Here is a 21,190-nt window from a genome sequence, read left to right on the forward strand (position 1 = left end):
ACACAGAAGAACGTGCCAGGGACCAATGCTGAGCTCAAGAATCATACGTAAGCTGTCCTCAGAAGTTGGGATTTTACGCTGGAGGGATTTGGGAATGATGAAGGGTTTTAAGCAGGGGAGTGAGTCAAATTGGAGTTCTAGCTCTGAGATTATTTTTGCAGGATGTTGCTTGTGTTCTGAATAAAATGCACAGATTGCCCTCAGAACATGAGATCTCCTACTTTATGGAAATATGTTTAAGAAGGCCTTTGTTTTCAAGCCAGGACTTTATGTCGCTCAGCAGAGTCTGCCTCTACCCTGAGATTTTAAGCTTAGCCAACTGTCAGTGATCAGTCGCCGTATGTCTCTCCGTTCATTAGTCAGACCCCTGGGTCCAGGGTAAAGTCACTGTGGCTTGAGTGAGTCGGAATGTGCCTGAACCCCACCTTTTCTTGTGTGCAGGGAGGCTGTTGTTTACAAATAGTAAGTCATCTCTCTAAAAGTGAAAATTCTCTTCAAATTTACCTCAGAGCCTCCTCCTCAGTCTGGCAGAATTTCCAGGAGCCTAAGAAGCCACAGGATAGCACATCTTCTCGGAGCATCAGTTTACTTAAAATCTGAGGGAAAGCTTTTTGTATTAAAACAAGTGTGGGCATCTTAGATTTGTCCTCTGTAGGGATGGAAATATCACTGAGGGCATCTGCTTATTTTCTTGCGCCATTTGAGAACATCAGAGGAAAATGTGAAAAGTATTCATTTCAGTTACCATGTTTCCCCCAGAATAAGACCTAGCCGGACAATCAGCTCTAATGTGTCTTTTGGAGCAGAAATTAATGTAAGACCTGGTCTTATTTTACTATAGTCTTATAGTTTTACATAGTCTTACATTGTCTTATATAGTATTATATTATATTATATTATATTATATTATATTATATTATATTATATTATATTATATTATATTACATTAAAGACCCGGTCTTATTTTACTATAAGTAACTTATAGTAAAATTTACTTATAGTAAAATAAGACTCGGTCTTACATTAATTTCTGCTCCAAGACACATTAGAGCTGATTGTCCGGCTAGGTCTTATTTTCGGGGAAACATGGTAATGATAATGGCTCAAATTTTAAGTGCCTGCTTTTTGTCAATTGACATAATTCATTTTGTTCAACCAATGTGAAGTCCAAAGCCCTGTGCCGGGGACCAGGGTTGCCCTTCCTTGTCCTGGAGTTTCTCTCACATCCTCACAACTATGCAGAGTGTACGTAACATTATGCACATTTTGCAGATGAGAAAACTGAGACTTTGAGATGTAAGGCGGTTTGCTCAGGGATGCCTACAGCAAACCCATACATACTCTGTGCTACTCTCCATTGCCGCACTTTGTCTCTGAAAGTTTCAGATCTCAACTTGCTGTCTCCTTTCCCTTATCTCTTCCTGCCTTTATTTTATCCTTGAAGGTGTTCATTCCTTTCCACCAGGTCTGTCTACTTTCCTATCTCTAGAAATGAACAACAGCCATCAATCGTCGTCATCAATCATCGTCAGCGATGCCCACATACAAGCTTGTTTTTATGTTGGTTATTCATAGTTGCTGTAATAGCTACAACCGTTATACACTTGTATGGAGCCCCTACTGTTTACAAATTGACTGTGCTCAGACTTTAAGACTACAAAGAGGTGGAAGTCATGGTTACATATAATGGTCAAATAACAATTCAAAATGGCCAGAGACCACAGAGTGGTGGAGACCATAAGTGTTAGTTAGAAGGGTTCAGGGAAGGCTCCTTGGAGGATGTCTCCAACATACTACACCTTCAAGGAAAAAAAAAACTTTAATCAGAGTAAAGGGGAGGGCCTTGTAGGCAGACCCAACTAAGTCCAGCACCTAAAAGAAGGTCACCAGAGCACATCACACATTTTCCCTCTGCTCCCGAGAACCAAAATAGTCATAGCTGAGCGTGGTTACATTTCAAGAGAAGGGATTACTCTACTCTACTACTCTATTCTAGTGTGGTTACATTTCAAGGGAGGCATTACTCTACTCTGATTAAAAGCATACCCACATCCCCAGGGTTCCATCATGAACTGGCTGGACGACTCCCCTGGAGGTCTGAGTGGGGCAGCCTCGGGGAGCTGGTCTCCCCTGGGGTTATCCAGGGGCCTCTTGGGTGGTGCAGACTGAACTAGACCTCAGACCTGCTCATGAGGGGACCTAACCCTTTTTGCTCATCAGCAGAAGTACCTTCCTTCTTTCAGGGTCCTCCAGATTGGAAATGACTCTGGACCAAATGCAACTTCCCAGAACTATTCCAAATCCATATCTGGAAGGTCTCTAGGTTGCATGAGATTCCATGTCATTGATTTGTTGTTGATAAAGATGGGGGTTGTGCTGGCACACAGCCCAACCACAGCCCCAGCAACAGCAGTGGCAGAATTCTCAAATGGGGCAGACAACTAAGAAGACCTAGCGTGTGCCCCTCAGCCTCCCTCAATCAAACCAGGGAAGGAGAAAATTCAGGAGCATTTTTCATGTGAGCACAGGTACCTTCCACGAAGGCCTTTGACCAACAGCAACCTGGAGGCCCTTTGCTGGAAATTGCTCTTAAGGAACAGCGATGCATTCTGGTTGGGACTAATGCAGAGCAATGTCAGTGAAAGGTAGACGCCCAGGAGACACCTGGCGCAGAAGCAGAGCTCAGCTCCTTCACAGTTCAGCATGCATGGCCCACCGCTGAGCTCCACGTGCTCGGCCAGGTACCAAGGTGCACAAAGTCCATCAGGCACCCCCTGCCCTTGAAGTGCCACCGTTCTAATGGGGAGACAGACATGTGACCAGAACATTTCAGTCTAATCCCGTACGGATGACAGTAGATGTAGGGAAGTCCAGGGAGGCGTGGGCTAACCTGGGATTCCATAGCTGATGTCTTAGCTGAATCTTGATGAAAGATGAATGAGCGTAAGTCAGGAGCAAAAAAGGAGGAGGAACATGGTAGATGAAGGAAGCAAGACAGCCTAAGCACATGTATGGGCTGTGAATGAGCACCACGCACCTGGGGAGCTCCAGGCAGTTCCATGTGATGGACCCAAAGTGGGCCGGGGGTTCCCGGAAGCAGCAGGGCCAGCTGAGGGAGGGCACTGTGAGCCAGAAAGGGCCTGTCCTTTATTCTGCGGGTGACAGGGAGGCATCTTAGAAAGGTAAGGAGTCTGCTGCAATACTCGTACATTTAAGAGAGAAATTCAGCAGGTCTTAGGGTTGCGTTATGAGAATATGGGGAATGGAGGAGAGGAGGGGAGTTTAGGAAGAACCTTAGCTCTCAGACTGTTAGAACTGCATTCCATTTATTCATTTATTTAATCAGATGCTTCTTATGTAACAGAGTATCATCTGGACAGTGTTCTTTAAACGGTGGAAGGGGGCAGTCCTAAAGTCAGCGGATATACCCACCAATTTTTAACACAAGAGAACAGGAAATGTTAGGTGACACTGCATATCTAAAAAGTGCAATTATTGTTTTGTGAAACTTTGTTTCAGTTTGTGTGTGTATGTGTTGTGTGTGCGCAGGCAGGTGTGGACATGTTCACAACTCTGTGAAGTGTGTTTTATACTAGAGATTGCGATCGAAACATTTGAAAGTCCTACAATATTCTTTTTCTGTGGTTGTGTCTGATTATTCTCAGGAATGAATACGTCCCAATCAGGTTTGAAGATCTCAAGCAGGGAGAGTAATTCCTTTGTAAGAAACAGGAAAATCTTTTCTCGCGGTTAATCTTCCAAGACTAAATTTTACAGCAATCTGTGCCCTTGGAGTTCCCAAGCATTCCATGAACAGGAAGGGAAGGGGATCGAGGTAGCAGACATGACTCTCCCAGTCAGGGCTCGGGCGGCATCCTATGTCCTGCCCTTCAGAAAACCCAGGCAGCACCCACAAAGACACCACTGCCCAGGGTATCGGGGTGGGGGGGCCTGTCTCCCAGAGGGGTGGGGGAGATCACAGCTAGAAGAATAATGTGACCCCATTTCCTTACAGGACTTTACAGCTTGCAAACTACTTTTACAATACATATTCCCATATTTACAAGAGACCTGGGAGTTTGGAGGGACCTGAATATCTGAAAGATGGTTTACGTGTCTATTGGCCTATTTAACGCTATAAATATTTTCCTCTAAATATACTCATTTACTCTTTCAGTCAACATTCATTTGCTCCAGGCGAACTGGACATGCAAAGATATGATCTGTTTTCCAATCTGGTGATTATCTACCTGCAACATCATAATTTAAGAGGATACAAAATCCCACATGTTTATTTAAGGGTGCTTGCCGTTTTACTTATGATATGTTTATGGAACGCAGGTTCATTTCTATACATTTGCATGTGAGACAGAGACAAGAGACAGAGACAGAAAGATCATTTATCTCTCCAAGTTCCAAAATCAAAATGTGGTTGTTCCACCGGGAACAGAGCAAGGGAAACCTGGCCCCCTTTTCGGCCTATAAGAAGCAGAAAGCTCTCCCCTTCCTGGGCTAAATGTGAGTGCCTTACTGGAAGGAGAAGTGAACCAGAGAATTTGGTGACAGCTATGTAGCCACAGCAGATAAAACACCTACATAACAATATTTGCATACCAGGGGCTTTCCAGGCCTTGGAGTTCTATTTAAAACCCCCAGGTCAAGAACCTCTAGTTCATGCCTAAGCAAGAGAGACTTCATCGCAATTTTGAAAAAATGTGTGTGTGTGTGTGTGTGTGTGTGTGTGTGTGTGTGTGTGTGTATTTCTTATTTGAGGGGGAAAATGTTCAAAGAGGACTTTGAACTTTCTAAATTTTCTGTTCGGCATTACTGTTGAGCAGTCATGAAACATTAATTATAATCATTTTAAGCATAAGAGCAAAATGTTTCTTTGCTTTTAAATGTAAATGGTTTGAAGTATTTGAATTACTTTCCCAGTTGCCTCCTCACAAAGCAGACCCCTGAATACACACCTAGGATGTTTTTAATAGTGGAGATGACCTGACAGGAAACCTAGGTGGGAGACTCATGACCTCGTGAGGTCAATGAATGACCTTGAGCTCTACATTAACCCCCACCTTCTCCCAGTCATTACTCCACAGGAAGCCCATATCCCTTGCTCACAGTTTATTTATTTGTTCAGGTTTTCTTTGTTTGTTTTTCTCATAACATGGAAAAAGAATCTTCTGAAGGCATTTCCCTTAATGAAGGCTACATGTCTGATACAGACTTCTTTCTCAAGGTTTTAATGTGTTTGGTTATGTTTAAACATGTTTGCCCTTGAGATCCCCACATATGATGCCCTTGAAATATTATGTTCCTGATTGCTAATATTTTACTTATTAAGTGGTAGTACATTGTAAGCTATCATCACAAGACTGTTTCCCCCAACATGGTGTTCATATCCTGGAAACAACAGCCTGTGGGGGCCCTTACTGCCACTTTCTGCAGTGTCGCATTTCATTTATGACTCTCATTACATCTTCATTAAACAGCATTGTATTATGAGAATCATGGCTTCCTGCGATACAACATTATTTGAGGGAAAGAGTATAATGAAATCTATAGAATGTAAAAAGTGAATTGCCTGTTAGATTCCTGTCATAAGAGGTATCTGGATGTAGGGGACAGGTGGCATTTGGCCCCTCCTGCAGGCACAGATGGAGGAGCATAAGCATCTACTTTAGGATGTCACCAAGTTCACAGGACTCACAGCCTCAGTGGATGGACAGAAGAGGGATTGCTCCAGGAAGAGCCAGTGAGCCCACCATCTTCTGGCTCAAATCTCATCTCACTGTCTAAGCTCGTCCTGGTCACCTTATCTGAAATGCCCCCTCTTGCTCTGCTCCCTGGAGGATTTTGCCCTGCTCCAGAAGGCTTTGATTTCTTGGATTGTAGCAATGCCTGGATGTGTTTCTGTTGTCCATGCTCGGCTTGGACACCCGCCAGGCAGCACCCTGCCCGCAGCTGTCCCTCCCCCCATGGCTCTGAGCAGCAGGCTTCTCGCAGCCAGCGTGGGCACTCAACAGATGTCTGTTCAATAAATCAGTAAGACGAATGCCTTCTCCTTTTGAAGGCCAAATGAAGGAGAGCTGAGTGGAGAGAATCAGAGACCATCGGAACCACTACTTTCCATTATGGGGAGTAGCAATAAGCCCTCCATTGTAGTAACCTTAGAAAACTCTATGCCCAGGTACTCGGATACTCACTCTGCAGGCAATAACTCATCTCGGCCTTCTGACAACGCTCTAAAGTAGGCACTGCTGTTTATTCCCATTTTATAGGTAGAAAACTAAGACACGCTGTAGTTAACCTACCCAAGGTCATGAAAGCAATGACAAGTGGAACCAGGATTTGCACTCAGCCCTTGTGTCTACTCACTTTATGCAGGGTCACTTTACCGCTCTCGTCCAGTTGGTCCACTTATGCCCTCAAACAAGGGAATATCTTCTAAACAAGTCGACAGGTCTTTTAAAAAAGTTAATGCATACAACTAAGTATCAAGATTCACCAAGAGAAGAAACTTGAGTTTTATCTAAGTAACAGGTATGCCATTAGTTTAGAACAAATTTAAATTGAAACATCTCTTCATTTTAAACTCCCCTTTAAAGACATAACATTAACCCTGCACTAAAATAAAACTGTTTTGTTCTGAAGAGATGCATTCTTGGTGAATTTGCTAATTTTAGAAATTTGGGTCACATTTTGCTTTTGATTATTTAAAGGATTTGAGGAGTCACATAGACTCCAAATATTCATCTAGTCATTAAAACAAGATGAGGAATTTTTCTTTATTTGGTCTAGTATATTTGTTTTGTTTTGTTTTTTAAGGGAAACCTTGCAACTTCAGCCACACCCTTTAGAAAATACCAGTTTATTACATAAAGTTTTGAAATGATCTGAATACATGGGAAGGAGGTCAAAGACAAGTGGAACAGCTGCTACATAAAATCTCCACTTTCCAAATACCAAGAAGGAAGAGGTGGGAACATGCTCTGGGATCTAACCTTGACTTTGAACTTCCTGACTTGTGTTAGTTTAAGACATCCCTGTAGCATCATTTAAACATAGTTCTGGTGAATGAATAAACTTCCACTTGGAATTTCCTTTTTGAAGTCTGCTGAGAATATAAATTAAAACCATATGAGATGTGTCTTAATCCAGAATGTAAAATAACATGAGAAATGTCAACTCAGAAGTACTCCCTGAAATACATTCACCAGGATGCACGTTCTGGCGAAATTCTTTATTTAGAATGAAAGCCTCCAGAGAACTGGATTTATTATTTTTAGCCCATGATTACGGAAGCCTACATTGATAAAAGAGGATGCTTTTTCAAGTAATGGTGGTAGGAATGTTACAGTCATCTAGAATGTTTGAGGACATCTATTGGCTTGGAAAGAGGTTCACATGTGTTGTCAAATGAAAAAAGCAGATTACAATTTCATTTAAAGATTATGTAAAATAGATAGTATACTTAGTCTCGATACACATACACATCTCCATAAAAAAAGAAAAAGAGACTATGTGCCAACAAAATGGTAATCAATCTCTAGGGGGTAGAATTATAGCAAATTTTCCTTTTTTTTTTTCTCTCTTGTTTCTCCCTTCTCTCCCTCCCTCCCTCCTCCCTCTCTATTATTTTCTTTTGTTCTTTCTTTCCATTTTTCTTAGTATCAGAAAATTGAAATTATTTTTGTTTGATTTTTGAAAAAATGAATAAGCACAGTGTCTTTACTTGAAATCTTTTCCTCTATCCTTCTGCCTTCCTTGAATGCAGCTTAAGCACAATGCTTTTCCATGCTCAGCCTGTCCTGGAATTGGTTCTTACAGATGTGCCAGCCTGAGTGGTGCACAGAAGTCAATGTTATCAGGTAACCAGTAGCACCACAAACCTTACTAGTGCCAGTGTGCTGGTGCGTTAGTAATTAAAGGGTCCTTGGTAACACTTTTAAGTTGCTAAGTCGGTGTGTGTTCTTTCCTTTCACTGAGGCACACTAGCCTTGGTTTGTGTGCCTGTGTGCAGCGTTTCAAATCTTAGGTTTAGATTTCATGTAAGAGGTAATTTTGTCACTGTTATCTCTTATTCAAGTCTGTTCTTAGGGGAAATGGTTCTTTTGTATCTGAATTCAGTGAGAATTTGTGCAAGACCTTCATATTGACCACATTAATAAAAACTGGTAGATGCCCCAAGCTAGTCAGGTAAATTACATTCATATTGCATAAGGTAGAGTGACCTGAACCTCCATTTAGAAGCAGCTGTGTGTTTACGTGACACATACTTCTGCCGTTTCATACTGTCTTCTTACACTTAGAATTTCAAGAGGTCCATCTCAGATTTTTTTTGATAATAATTATTAAGGTCCAAAGAAGTCTTTAAAATTCCAAGTTATCTACTATATACATGAAACTATTCAGAGACTTTTAAACTTGCATGTTTTAAACTTTTAAAACTTTTTTATAGGTTATATAACTTTTTTAAACCTATTTGATTGCATTTGGGGGCGCATTTATGGGAAGCCTCAATTGACTTTCTATCAGTGTGCCATGTGGTTGGATTACAGTGTAATGCAAATCACTAAGGTATCACTGTGTCTGATGAATACGCCAGTTAAGTTTTCCACCTCTTCAGTTGGGAGCTTTATCTCCTCCCCGTACCAAATCAGGTAAAGCTATTTCAACTACCTGAACTCATTTTAAGCTGTTTTCTAAAAGGCATATATAATGCTACTGTCTTTTAAGGGACTGCAAAATAAAAACCTCAGTATTTAGAGAGCAAACCTCTAAGCTCAGCCGTCTTTGGCCTTGAAGAATGTGGAGAAAAATGAATCGATAGCTGAAACCCTACTAAAAACTTAAATTTCTTGCATCTGGTTCTTACTTTCTGGAACAAGTGATGTCTGTTTAGAAAATCATTCACAAAAGCACTGCCATTGCAGACAAGCAGAAAGCATTCCAGAAAAATGGCGTAGACACACTGAAAATTCTCCAGTATATATTTTATCCCGGTAAATATTTAAAATTAAAGCACATACACACATACATACACACATACACTATCGAGTTTTTACATATAAGCAGATAAGCACATCTTTTCTTGGGACTGAATTAAGCAAACACTAGTTCTCATTGATCCAGGGATTACAGTTGCTGAGAAGTTAAATTCACGGAGCCTTGAGTGGAAATCAGAAGCTTCGGTGATGTTGTATCTTGCCATGCGAGCCCTGCGATGAGTGAAAGACTAGAAGAGGGTATGCAGGATCCTTGGAGTGATTTTATGCTGACAGATTCTGTGCTTCTTTTGATGCCTGTGTGGTACATTTTTCCCAGATATCATGAAAGCTTTTGGTGTAATTGGAGTACCCAGTGCTATAAAAGAGTTGGGCTAAGCAACTAAAATAGCAGATAAGCCTTTACAAGTATCGACATTCAGATATGGCTGGAAGTAGACACAGAAGGGGTATGATTTCATAAAGACATGCATGATTTTTACATTTAAAAAATAAAAGTCTTAAAGCAACATAGGGTAGAAGACTACCTGTCCAAAGCCAAGAAAGCTGACTTTCTAGTGGTGGTGGAACTTGTCCAAAGCAGGTGCTCTTCCCCAGGCAAGAAGGCATTGGTATGACAGAAAGTGAATAAGCAAGGACCCTTCTGACACTGGCAGTCTGACTGACCTTGTGGAAGTTAGAACTTCTGCTGAGAAGCCAACATCAAGTCAACTATGACAAACTCTTACTCTCCATCTTTCCAAGAGGAGCCAAGGAAGCTGCGTTAGAGACAGAGACCATTTCCAGAATATCATATACTTGTCCTAAGAAAGGTTATCCAACTCTCTATTGTCTTGATGGGTCAACGTGGAGGCACTTTGGCCAATGCCTGCAAATCTTGACCCTCTTTCTAATTGTCTGAATCAACTCTCAGTTCCCCTACCTTACATTTTAGTTGCTTCACTGACTTCATCCTGGAGGATCTCTTGGGATTTAGTGGTCGGCACTGGCTCCACAACTTCAGAAAAACTGGGGATGTTCATGTGCTTGTGTCTGCATGCAGCCTCCCTGAGAAATACCACAAGCGCCTGGTGGGAACAATCTGTACCAAATGAAAGAGGAGACTAAAGAGCTACTCTGCCTCATGGAAAACTTGAATCAAAACAATCTGGTCAGAAACTATTTGGCTGGTGGAGCAGATATTTTCTGCTTTTTCTAGGAGATTGATTGGAGGGCGTTGCGTTTTTTTCTTTTTTTATATTATTAGGTGTGTGGGCATGAAGGATAGCATGTAAACGGAAGGGTTTTGTTGTTCAGTTGCAACTGAACATTTGACTTTCTGTGGTCTGTGTATGTGTGTGCAAGAGAGAAAGAGTGCATGTGTTTGTGAATATGAGTGTACACAGTCACCCTTGTGGGTGCACACACTCACACCTGTGGATGCACCTGAGAGATGAATAGGGAAGGTCGTTGACATTTTTTTAATTCATCTGGTCCATGCACCCTGGGCAGGGGAGCAGAAATGATCGCTGAGAGGGTGGTGGTCGTTTCTATGACAGCCCAATGGGTATTCAGCAACAGTTTCAAGTTGAAGTCAAGGTCTCTGGTGCTTTCTGTGTGCTTCATCTATAGAATGAATGGCTGGCAGCTGTGTTAAATTAGCTTCTGCCAGATTATGCCACTGTAACAAATCATGCCCCATGTTGTAGTGGTATAAAACAACAAAAGTTTATTTCTTGCTCACATTATGTGTCAGCAGCTGGTTTTGTTCCCTGTGTCCTCATTCTGGGAGCCAGGCTGAAGGACTAGCCTCTGTCTGAGACAGGCTAGCCTCGTGGTAAAGCGAGAATTGCAGGAAAGCTGGCAGAGTGAGGTGATAGTTCTTGCAGAGTTTTGCTTGAAACCAGCACACCTTACTTCTGCTCACATTTCATTGGCCAAAGTGGGTCAGATGGCCAAACTGGACATCAATGGGATGGCAATTATAGGCTTCCCAGCTGGAGAACTGTAAGTTACACAGCAACTGGAAAGAGCAGGAAATCATTGGGAACATAGAAGGGAAAAAAATATATGTTTGTGTGTATATGTTTTTATTACAAGTTTAATTCAGTAATTTAATTGTTTTATGTATATCTCATATATGTTATATATTATAGCATATATAAAGTACTTTTTATGTATTATAAAGTAATTTTATGTAAATAATATTAATTTTTTATATAAATCACTTTTTTAGCATGGTTGGGAAAATCAGTTTATTTTTATGTAAACTACTCTTTATCATCTTTATATATCATTTTCCCAAGCACGCTGAAAAAGAGTAATTTAAAACAATCCTTGAGTAACTAGGAATAGACCTAGTACTTAGGTATAGAATTTGCTTGATCCTCTTTTTACAATAATAGAAATGATTTTTAAGTGACTGGATTTGCTATGAATCAAGCTTGCAGAAGGTATTACGAGTTCTGGGAAGTAAGACTGGTGTTAAGAATTGGTGATGGAATAGTTTGTCTCAGCATGTCTGCAATTCTTGCTTTCCAGAGAGAAATACACATAAACAGAGCCATGAATCTCTGTGTTAACTGAGTACAATTAGGTGTCATAGGGATATGTACAGCTCCCATATTTCTTTCTTATATAGTTAGTTATGTATCAGCTGACAGCACAATATTTTGCTCCACATGAAGGAAGACACCTTAATGTATGGGGAGCTAAAATGAGTGTTTATTAGTTTTCCACTTATTTGAATATTCCATGGTTAATAATCTTAAATTCATTCTAAATAACTATATTTTTAACTCCCATTAGTAACTTAGAATGTCAGGAAAATGTTATGCACACTAAAAAATAATTATACATGGTATACATTTAAGACTTAGACCTTTTTACATCATAATATGTATATAACTTATTATATAAAAACATGTAGCCTGACACCATGACATGGGACCTAAATCAAAGTCTGTCGTTACTACAGAACTTGATTTTCCATCCTGCACCTGTGATCAGCGTTATAAAGCCCTCCTGGGGAGAAGGTGGTGGTGGTGGTGGTGGTGGTGGTGGTTGGGGGGGCTGTCTATGTAATATTATTGATTGCAGGATGGATAGTCCAGCATTGATTTTAACAAAATTGGTCTTGTGTATGACCAAATAAATACACCTTCTGTAATAAGGATTTCACTTGAGAAATTCCATCTGAAGACAAAGGAATCATTCGTCTTAAGTAGTACGTTAATAATGAAGCTAACTCAAAGCTAACTCAGCCATAAAAATCATCCTAAGCCTACGGCTGTGAGCCCGTTGAAATGTTAATACCTGTGATATATTTTAATAGTGATAATTGCAACCACGGCAGACATCTTGTGCTGGTTGAGTCACTCGTCGTCTTTCAGGGTGCCCACCGTGTTAGCTAGTGTAGATGAAAAAAACACAACACTATTCTCAAGCCTGCTTTTCTAAATCACATGGAGATCCACGATGTCTTTTCTTCCCCACTTCTCTTGAGCACTTTTAATGAGAATTTAAGAAAGAAAACCTACTTAAATCGGAGCCAGTTTGTCCATTGAAATTCCGAGAGAGTCTTAAGAAGAACATAAATGCTCGTATGTAGTGATTTTATAAACTCTCCACTGTAGACCAGGTTTCTCCTAGCTGGCTAGTTTTCTGATGATAATAAAATTTAATTTGGCCCTAATTAGAATGTTTGGTCATTGAGAAAGAATAGTATTCCTTTGGGTTAGCTATGGAAAAAGTATTTGCTATGCCGAAAATAATGTAAACCAAAATGTACTTAAAATGCTTAGCTGGGAGAACACACTGTTCCCAGGCATTCCAGAAACACCAGTTTAAAAAGTCGATGAGACTGTAACCTGAGAGGAGACCTGCAGACCCAGGCAGCAGATCTGCTGAGCTCAATAGAACTTACTTGACTAAGGGCCTCTGGAGCCTTGTCCACCTGACTGCATCCAAACCTCACTAAATGATATGATTTTAAAGAAACAGCTTGTAAATCTCTTAAGTCATATGAACTTCTAGCCTCCTCCACAATCAGTCTGCATTGGTGCGGTCCTACTAACTGTTTTCTCTTGACTTTATGTCATAACCTTCTGGTGGTATTCAGAAGTCACGTATGTAAAAAATAAGCTTCATTCTCAAAACAAAGCAAATGTCCCATTTTGCCAACAATATCATTATAGAGGGGAATATTCACAATGTATTATTATGTGAAAAAAAGTCGTCAACCAAAGATATGACCATATCACCACTTTAACAAATAACATATATTGAGTTGTGTGTTTGTGATGGGGCAAGAGTTGACTTTTTTCTTTCATTGTGCCTTTCTGTATTTTTTATTATAAGTTTTCCCCCTGAGCATGTATCATCAAGAAACATGATAATACTTTTTAGTACCAGCGTTGCAGGCTGTGGTTAGTTTCCACAGACTTTTTCTCACGCCCATTGACGTGTACCTTCTCGGGGAGACACAGCCCTCCTCCACTGTGTCTGTCTCTGGACAGAGGTCCCATCATGTTCTAAGCGTGTACAAAAGGCAACTGAGGCAAAACAAGTGATTTTCCCTCAAGTAGAATCACAGATGTGTGGCAGAAGAATATTCCTCGCACCAAACCTTCTTCTGGGTTTATTGAGTGAAAAGGTTTGCTTGGTTTTCGTGCAGATCTAGCTACCAATTGAAAAACTGGATCTCCCCCTTTTCATCCAGTGGACACAACTGCTGACTTAGGAGACCGAAGTTCTTTGGTCTCCTTAGACTAAGGGGTTGGGGGTGCCCTTAAGGAGCACGTCATCGTGTGTGAGTGGTGGTGACAGGGCCAAGGAATATGGTTGGGACAATGAGGGGTGTCAGCCCCACCTAAACTACACAGAAGAGGTTCTTAATAGAGAGAGGTTCTGTTATCTGAAGAAGTAGGGAAGGGTGTTGGGCAAGCAAAACTAGATAACCTATAGAGTAAAACAGAAATGATTTTTACATATAATAATTACAAAAAATTTATTGAAATCCTATCATGATACTAAGCCCAAGAGGTTGAATTTTCTCCATACTGTACTGCAGTAACCACAGTAGAGGTCAGCAGACTGTTCTGTTCTGGGACATTCTCTGGTTCCACCCTACACTTAAGTTTCTACAGGACACATGCAGCAAGTTGATGTTTTTCCTTGCAGCCCTGAAGCTGCTACAGGGGCAGCTATGAGTTGCCAAAGGAGAACAAATAAAACTGTCAAAATGTGATTTTAATGACCCTTAAAGTTTTTACATATTATGCTGGCCAGCTAGAGCACAGTAAAAAAGAGATTTTTTTCAGACCCTCCTCAAATGTCATTTAAATCCTATTAGGTAGATCTTTGTGAAATGAAGACATTGGCAATAACGACTCCTGTTTCATTCTTCAGCCATTTTGGCCACAGCAAGGGTAATATGCCCTGGGGAAACCACTAGCATTTGGCTGATAGATTTTAATAGGGGCTGTGCAGAATCAGAAGATTTGGAAGGCTCTTTTCTTCTTCTCCAACTCAACTGGATGGGCAAGGTCAAATTTGATAGTGGTTAATTATGCCAGATTGTTTTATTTGTTTGCTTGGTCACTGGTGGCAAACAAGAGTTTATTTTGCCCTTAAATTGAAATACCAGGGTGTTGGGCCTACAGCTGGGGGTGGGGGAGGGGGGGGGATGTGGTTGAGAGACATTTCAGAAATAGAATAGCTAGCAAGTGGGAGGTGAGGAGCGATGGTGAGAAGCCAGGGTCACGGCTGGGCTATGGCTCCTCCTCCTTTATGATTTACTAATTGCAGTTTTTGTTGTCATCTGACTCTGAGACCGAAAGCGAATTGCCTACCCATTAAAAGTCTCAGCTTGTTTGAGGGTTTGATTTAGCTGGGTTCTGGTTAAGATTTGATTATGCATGTTTTTGTACGGGTAGAATTTCAGTTCATTATCTATGTTGCTCTTATTAAAAAAACAAAATGCTCTAGAGATCCTTTAAACGAAATCTCCCAGGCTAACCTAAGCCCTATTCCAGTGCCCAACCCGAGTCTTTGGTTCCCACAAGTTTTTTTATAAGGACCCCTGTGTCCCATCTTTCCCTTAGCTCATTGTCCTTCCTCCCCCCGTATCGCAGCCACACGCCACCCCCATTCCGTAGGCTGGTGGAGTCTATACTTCCCACTCTCCTTTGAGCTTCCTATGCTACAGAGCCCCTGCCTTCCAGGTCTCCTCCGTTTATTCTTCGCGGTCTGTCTCTCTGGGATTCTTCTGCTTATTTCCATAGTAGAAAAAGGAATCATAAAATAGAAAAAGGCATACTGTTCATGTAGTTCAAATAGAAAATCCAGAATTCTGTGCTCCTCTAAGACCTGCTGGTTCATAACTAAGTAAAGCACATCTAGAAATTAGACATCTCCTCATTACTAACCACTGAACTAGAAAGCAAGTCAGAAACTTAGAAATTTAGAAGGCAACAGCTTATCTGTGACTCATTAGTAACTCACCACATTTTCTACATGCTACAGTCAGAATGTGCATTTCCTACTATCCCTGTAATATCTGAGTGATTTTGCAAGTGAAAGCTTTCACATAAGGACTCTCAAATGAGTACTAAATAGAACTTATGAGTCATACAGTAATTGCCCTTTGTGTCTTCTGAAGGGAAGATAGCCAGTTCAGTACAATTCAGCTGAAGGTCTTGCACTGTACTTGCGGATCTCAGAGACACCCCACCTGGCAGAGATGCTTTCCAAAGACTTGATATTCAGCTTGGGGCCCTGGGTATTTCTGAATGATGCACACATGGCAGGAATGAATGCATATTAGGTCTCTGCTGGTAACAATTATGTCAGAGACAAAGCTCGAGATTTAGAAATTGTCAACCACTAGAATGACAGTGCATTACAATATGCCCAAAGAAGCTGGCACTCGGGGACAGAAGCGACCACAGGCTCTGTTTCCCAATTCAATGACAAACCTTAGTCCATGTCCATCCAGATCAGTGGGAGGGGAATGGAGGTTTTGGCTCTTTCCTTTGGGGGTCTGGCCTGTGTTCTGTTTTCCTAGCATGTGTCAGATAGCTCTGTCACATTAATCAATATGCTGCATAGACATTGAGCTTTCATAGCTAGACAGGCTCAGACCCACAGCTGATGCCAGTGTAGATCGTTTTCGTGCAGTGGTACCCAAAAATGACCTGTACTGTCCGGGTTTGACAGTGGGGAAAAATGAACATCAGAGGAAGAAGAAATGCAATGGCCTGATCGGGCTCCATCCCAACAGCAGAGAATGGGGCCTGTTCTAACAGGCGGCTCCATTTCTTTTGGAAAACTGGACTTTTGACAGATGAACTTCTTCTCCCTTGCATTCATATTTATCTAACAGAGATGTGGTTGGGAAATGGTCCAGGATTCATAAGGTCAAAAAGTGACCCGGTTCACATACTGGAGACTTTTCTCATCTCCCTCCACAGCTTCTCCAGGCAGGTGGTCCCATGTGCTGTGGGTGTGTCCACACCAAAAACGGTCACCCAGAGGACACACCAACCTCCTGGGTTTGGCCCTCAGAGGTTCTAGCAACCCCATCCAATGGTGTCTCAGTTCTGGATAAGCAGCTTAACTTTTCCAAGCTGCATTCTGCAGCTTGAAGTCATTCTAATGTGCTTGATGAATGAGCGTCTTGTTATAAGACATTGGGAATTAAAGCCATTCGTAAGATTAAAGAAATAAGAATACACTGGATTTTTGTAATAGTTTTCTTCATGAGAAAAATACATTCTCATAGAACCCAGTTGTATTCTTTCTTTCATTACCCCAAGGGCAAAAGAATAAAGGAATGTTAAATATTTTTAGCCTTATCTTTGAAAGTTAAAAAACAATTATTTAAAACAAGGATCATAGGGAACTATTTCCTCCTTCTCCCTGATCCCCTGGTTCCCTGGTGTATAAACAAAGATGTTTTCCCCTGCCTGAAACTCAGCCTTTGTGTTCTGTAATCTGTGGTTTTGTTATCATCCAAGTATTTATGGATCGACATTAGAGATAATCTTAGACATATAACAAGTACCTTTGTGACACCTGCTCATTTTACACCCATTTCTGGGTAGGCCTACTTCTCCAGACTTCCCTGAAAACAATTTTGCTTTGTAATAACTTGCACAACACTCACCAGTTTCTCCTGGATTAAGAAGACAGAGTGCTAGTGTGTGGCCTTAGGATTTATGTGTTTCCCTTTCTTGTATTTTTCAGAAATTGAAGCAAAGGAAGCATGCGACTGGCTCCGTGCTGCTGGGTTCCCACAATACGCTCAGTTATATGAGGGTAGGTTGGCCTTCCCTTCACTCTTTATAAAGGGAAAAAATTCAAAATGAAGCACATTTGACCTGGGGTGGGTTTTGACTTCCAAGTCTTTTCTTAATCTTTTTTTTTTTTTTTTTTTTCCTGTCCCTTCCCCTCGGCTTTGCAATGACCAGGGCTTATACTGAAGCCACTTGAGAAACGGGTATTGCTCTCCAAACCTACTTTACTTTCTGCTCCAAACTTTCTGCTTATCACGTCTTCACCACCAGTCCCAACCAGTTCTACCATTTCCTTCCGTGTTCTGCCATCACCAGCTCTTCTACACTTCCTTTCTTATTCTTTTCCTTGTTTTCTCTTCACTCCTCTCAGTCTTCTTGGAAGTACAATAAATTCATTGTTGATAAATTTCCTAGAAATCCTAAAACTAACTGTCTGGAGACCTTTCTTCAGTCCTGATTATTTTACATGAAAAAAATTTTAAATATAATATGGAACAGATGTTATTTGGGGGGCTTTCAGTAAGATGCTATCATTGCTAGTGGGCATAGTTTCTTTCATTGATGTTTTAATTGGCAGTTAATAAACTTATACCTGAAATTATAACCCAGGCTTCTCGGATAGTCCGTGTATATAGTGACTCAGTCAGGATCCCAACAGTAAGCAGATGGCGCACTTGAGATAATCTGAGGATTTATTTCTGAAAGTGTCCATGTAGGCCGGCGGTAAGAAACGGTATTGACTTCTCTTCCTGCTGGCATAAAAGTTATGTAGGATGGACAGAATCAACAACATTAACCTGTCCTCATTGGTATGTCTTGTTCACTCACCTAGAAGTCTCAGTTTTATAAGTTTAAAAGAAAAACACATATTCTACTTATCTCACTTAAATTATGTGAGGATAAAGAAGAGCTTATCTCTGAATTGCTTTGAAGTCTAGAACTTCTGATGCAAGTTTTCATGAATCGTAGCCCTTTCAGAAAAGGGGGGGTCTTATTATATTGGCCAAAGCAACCCTCACTTCTAACTCCCACCACCAATTTACTGATTGTGAAAGAGAGGCCCAAAAAGATTAAGTGACTTTTCCAAGGTAAAAAGTTAAACAAGTCAGAATTAAATTCAGTCTTTTGAGCCTTTATACAGTATTTTCTACTCTAATGTACACTCTCTAGGTAAACTCAAAATACCATGTGATTTAAACATGAAATAGCTGTAAATGGCTAAGAAGTAAAGATACCTCATAAGTAAAGGGTGTTTAAGCCATGTTCATTGAGTAAATGTAACAAGAATAAGAGCACATATTACATAGAGCTTATAATGTGCCTGATATGGTTCAGAGCACTTTGTGTAACTACTATTTTAATAATCACAACACTATAGGGTGAGTATTTTGATTATCATCAGCCCCATTTCACAGATGAGGAGACAGAGGCCCAGAAGAGGTTAAGTGCCTTGCCCCGGTCTCCAGCTAGAGAGTAGGCGAGCCAGGGCTTGAAAGCCTGGGCAGCTGGGCTTCCGAGCCCATACTCCTCATCACCGCCCTCTCCCTCCCCCGCAAAATGAGACAGGCTTCATTCTGGCACCATCTGGAATTTACTCACATTACTCTTTTCACCAGAAGAGAGTTGTTTCTGTTTTGAAGTCACATTAAGATTTAGATATTCTTAGATTTATTATGATTGGCAAGGTGGAAATAGCGCAAAATATAAAATGAGAAAGAGCAGGAATGGCGGGATAATGATCGTGAACTGACACTGTGAGTTCTGCCCATAGCCTCTAGACTTTCTCCTCCTTGAATGAGGTTCCTAAAATTAATACCCTATCTTGAGTATTGCCCTTGACCTCCAAAGCTGGCATGAATAGCCTGTGGAGAAGAGTCATGATGGTGGAATTCCTTCTTCTCTTTGGACGGAGTCACTTGTTTGAGTATTTTCCTCATATTCTAAAGTGATTCAAGATTTTGCTACAAAAGAAAACATTGGAGGCTATTGAGCTTTGGATATGGTTGGAAATTTGCTTTCTGAAGGAAAAAAAAATCTGCCAAACTGAATATTCCATGAACTAGTCAGGATAGAAGTTCGAGTCCTACTCCTTAGGTGAATGGTGAGCGTGTGAAAGCTCCTCTCCATACAGGCAAATGTTTTGATAATGATGAGCTATAAAAATGCAGTCACTTAGTATTCATTCCTACCCAACGTCAAGCACTTGGCTATTCTCATATTTCACATTTCTTTTGTACCTTAAAGGAATGTATTGCGATAGAAATAAAAGTGCCTGCTACCTTAAACATAACCAACACACTTCCCACTAGTGGATTAGTCACATCTACGGAAATGCGGAGACCTGAAGATGTGGGTATCCATTCAGATAAATCCCCTTTTCTCTCTGTCTCTCATTCAGATTCCCAATTTCCCATCAACATTTTGGCTGTCAAGAACGATCATGATTTTCTGGAAAAGGACCTTGTAGAACCTCTTTGCAGGTAAATCATGTGAAATATTTCTGTTTATTTCAACTGCTCAGTTTCTAATAGGCATCACTACATCCCTACGGCAGGTGAGTTCAACAATTCAGTATTTATTGGGTGCCTACTATGTGCCAGGCATGGGTCTAGTTTCTAAGTACACTACCATGAGTGTGAACAGTCCCTGGTTTCATGGAGCTTAAATCTTAGTAGGAGGCTTCAGAAGATAGATTGAGGAAAAGATAGAGTGAGTGAGAGAAGAAGAGAGGGAGAAAGGGATGTTATCTCACAGAGTGTTCAATGCTATGAAAAAAGTAAAATAAGATGAGGCTAGAGACCGTGATTGGGGCCATGTGTGGGTTAGGGGAGCGGGCAGCACGAGTGGTCAGGGACGTCCCTTAAAATCTCCATGAGTATGTTGAACTTGGGTGTAGTTTTTGCAAAGTCAAGTGATTATATCCAGAAAACTGGAATGTGTAAGCTCAAGTAATTGTATTGGCCACCTGGAATATTGAAGCCATTGCTTTGTGATAGATGATCTAAGACCAAGATGTGCACATGAGTAATTCCCTCCCCTCAAAGAATTTCTAATCTGGTTGGAGAAATAAAACATGAATACGTGAACAAGTCAGTAACAATTATAATTTGCATAACAGTAAAAGATGCCAATGTAATCAATATCCCTGAACAAGTAAACGCCACCTGAGGTGTTGTATGTGTCTGTAGAAATTCAAAGTTTCCTATGGAAAGCCCTGGGGAGAGGTCAGGGCTAGAGATAAATATTAGTTACAGGGGGTGAGTCACATTTTCAAGGCCACACAGCTAGTTAGGGGCTGCACTGACCTTCACACACAGTACTTAAATAACTTGCAATCCAGTGTTCTTTCTGGTAGATTCTGCATTTGACGTAGAAAAATGGTAGTATAATAGAAAAGTAACGAGGAGCAAAACTTTTGTCGAGATAGGAGAGACGAATGTATGTTAGGACAGTGTGTAAATAATCTTAGGCTTGCTGAATCTGCAGACATGTGTACTTTTGTGTTCACGAGCTGGTCACTCTATGGTTCCTGTATGAAAATAGAGCGGCATTAAGAAATGATCTCTGGGGGCAGCTGGGTGGCTCAATTGGTTAGAGTGTGAGCTCTGAACAACAGGGTTGTCTGTTCGATTCCCACACGGGCCAGTGAGCTACGCCCTCTACAATTAGACTAAAGACACCAAGCTGCCGCTGAGCCCCTGGTAGGGTGGCCAGATGGCTCAGTTGGTTAGAGCGCCAGCTCTCAGCAACAAGGTTGCTGGTTCAATTCCCACATAGGATGGTGGGCTGTGCCCCCTGCAAGTAAAGATTGAAAACGGCAACAGGACTTAGAGATGATGAGCTCTGGAAAAACACACTGTTCCCCAATATTCCCTAGTAAAATTTAAAAAAAAAAGAAAGAAATGA

At 41.0% G+C, this 21,190-nt stretch overlaps 1 protein-coding gene across 7 annotated transcripts in view; it reads left to right on the top strand.

The window, feature by feature from the left end:
- STARD13 (StAR related lipid transfer domain containing 13) overlaps nucleotides 1–21,190 on the top strand; it is a 492,881-nt gene that overhangs the window by 414,909 nt on the left and 56,782 nt on the right. For all 7 annotated transcript variants that reach the window (XM_074330029.1, XM_019736522.2, XM_019736521.2 and 4 more), the window contains 2 exons: nucleotides 17,235–17,306; nucleotides 19,683–19,764. In XM_074330029.1, coding sequence (XP_074186130.1) covers nucleotides 17,235–17,306; nucleotides 19,683–19,764 — 154 coding nt within the window. The remainder of the gene's footprint in view (nucleotides 1–17,234; nucleotides 17,307–19,682; nucleotides 19,765–21,190) is intronic.

The sequence above is a fragment of the Rhinolophus sinicus genome, linkage group LG04 (genome assembly GCF_036562045.2).
Source record: "Rhinolophus sinicus isolate RSC01 linkage group LG04, ASM3656204v1, whole genome shotgun sequence".
NCBI lineage: Eukaryota > Metazoa > Chordata > Mammalia > Chiroptera > Rhinolophidae > Rhinolophus > Rhinolophus sinicus.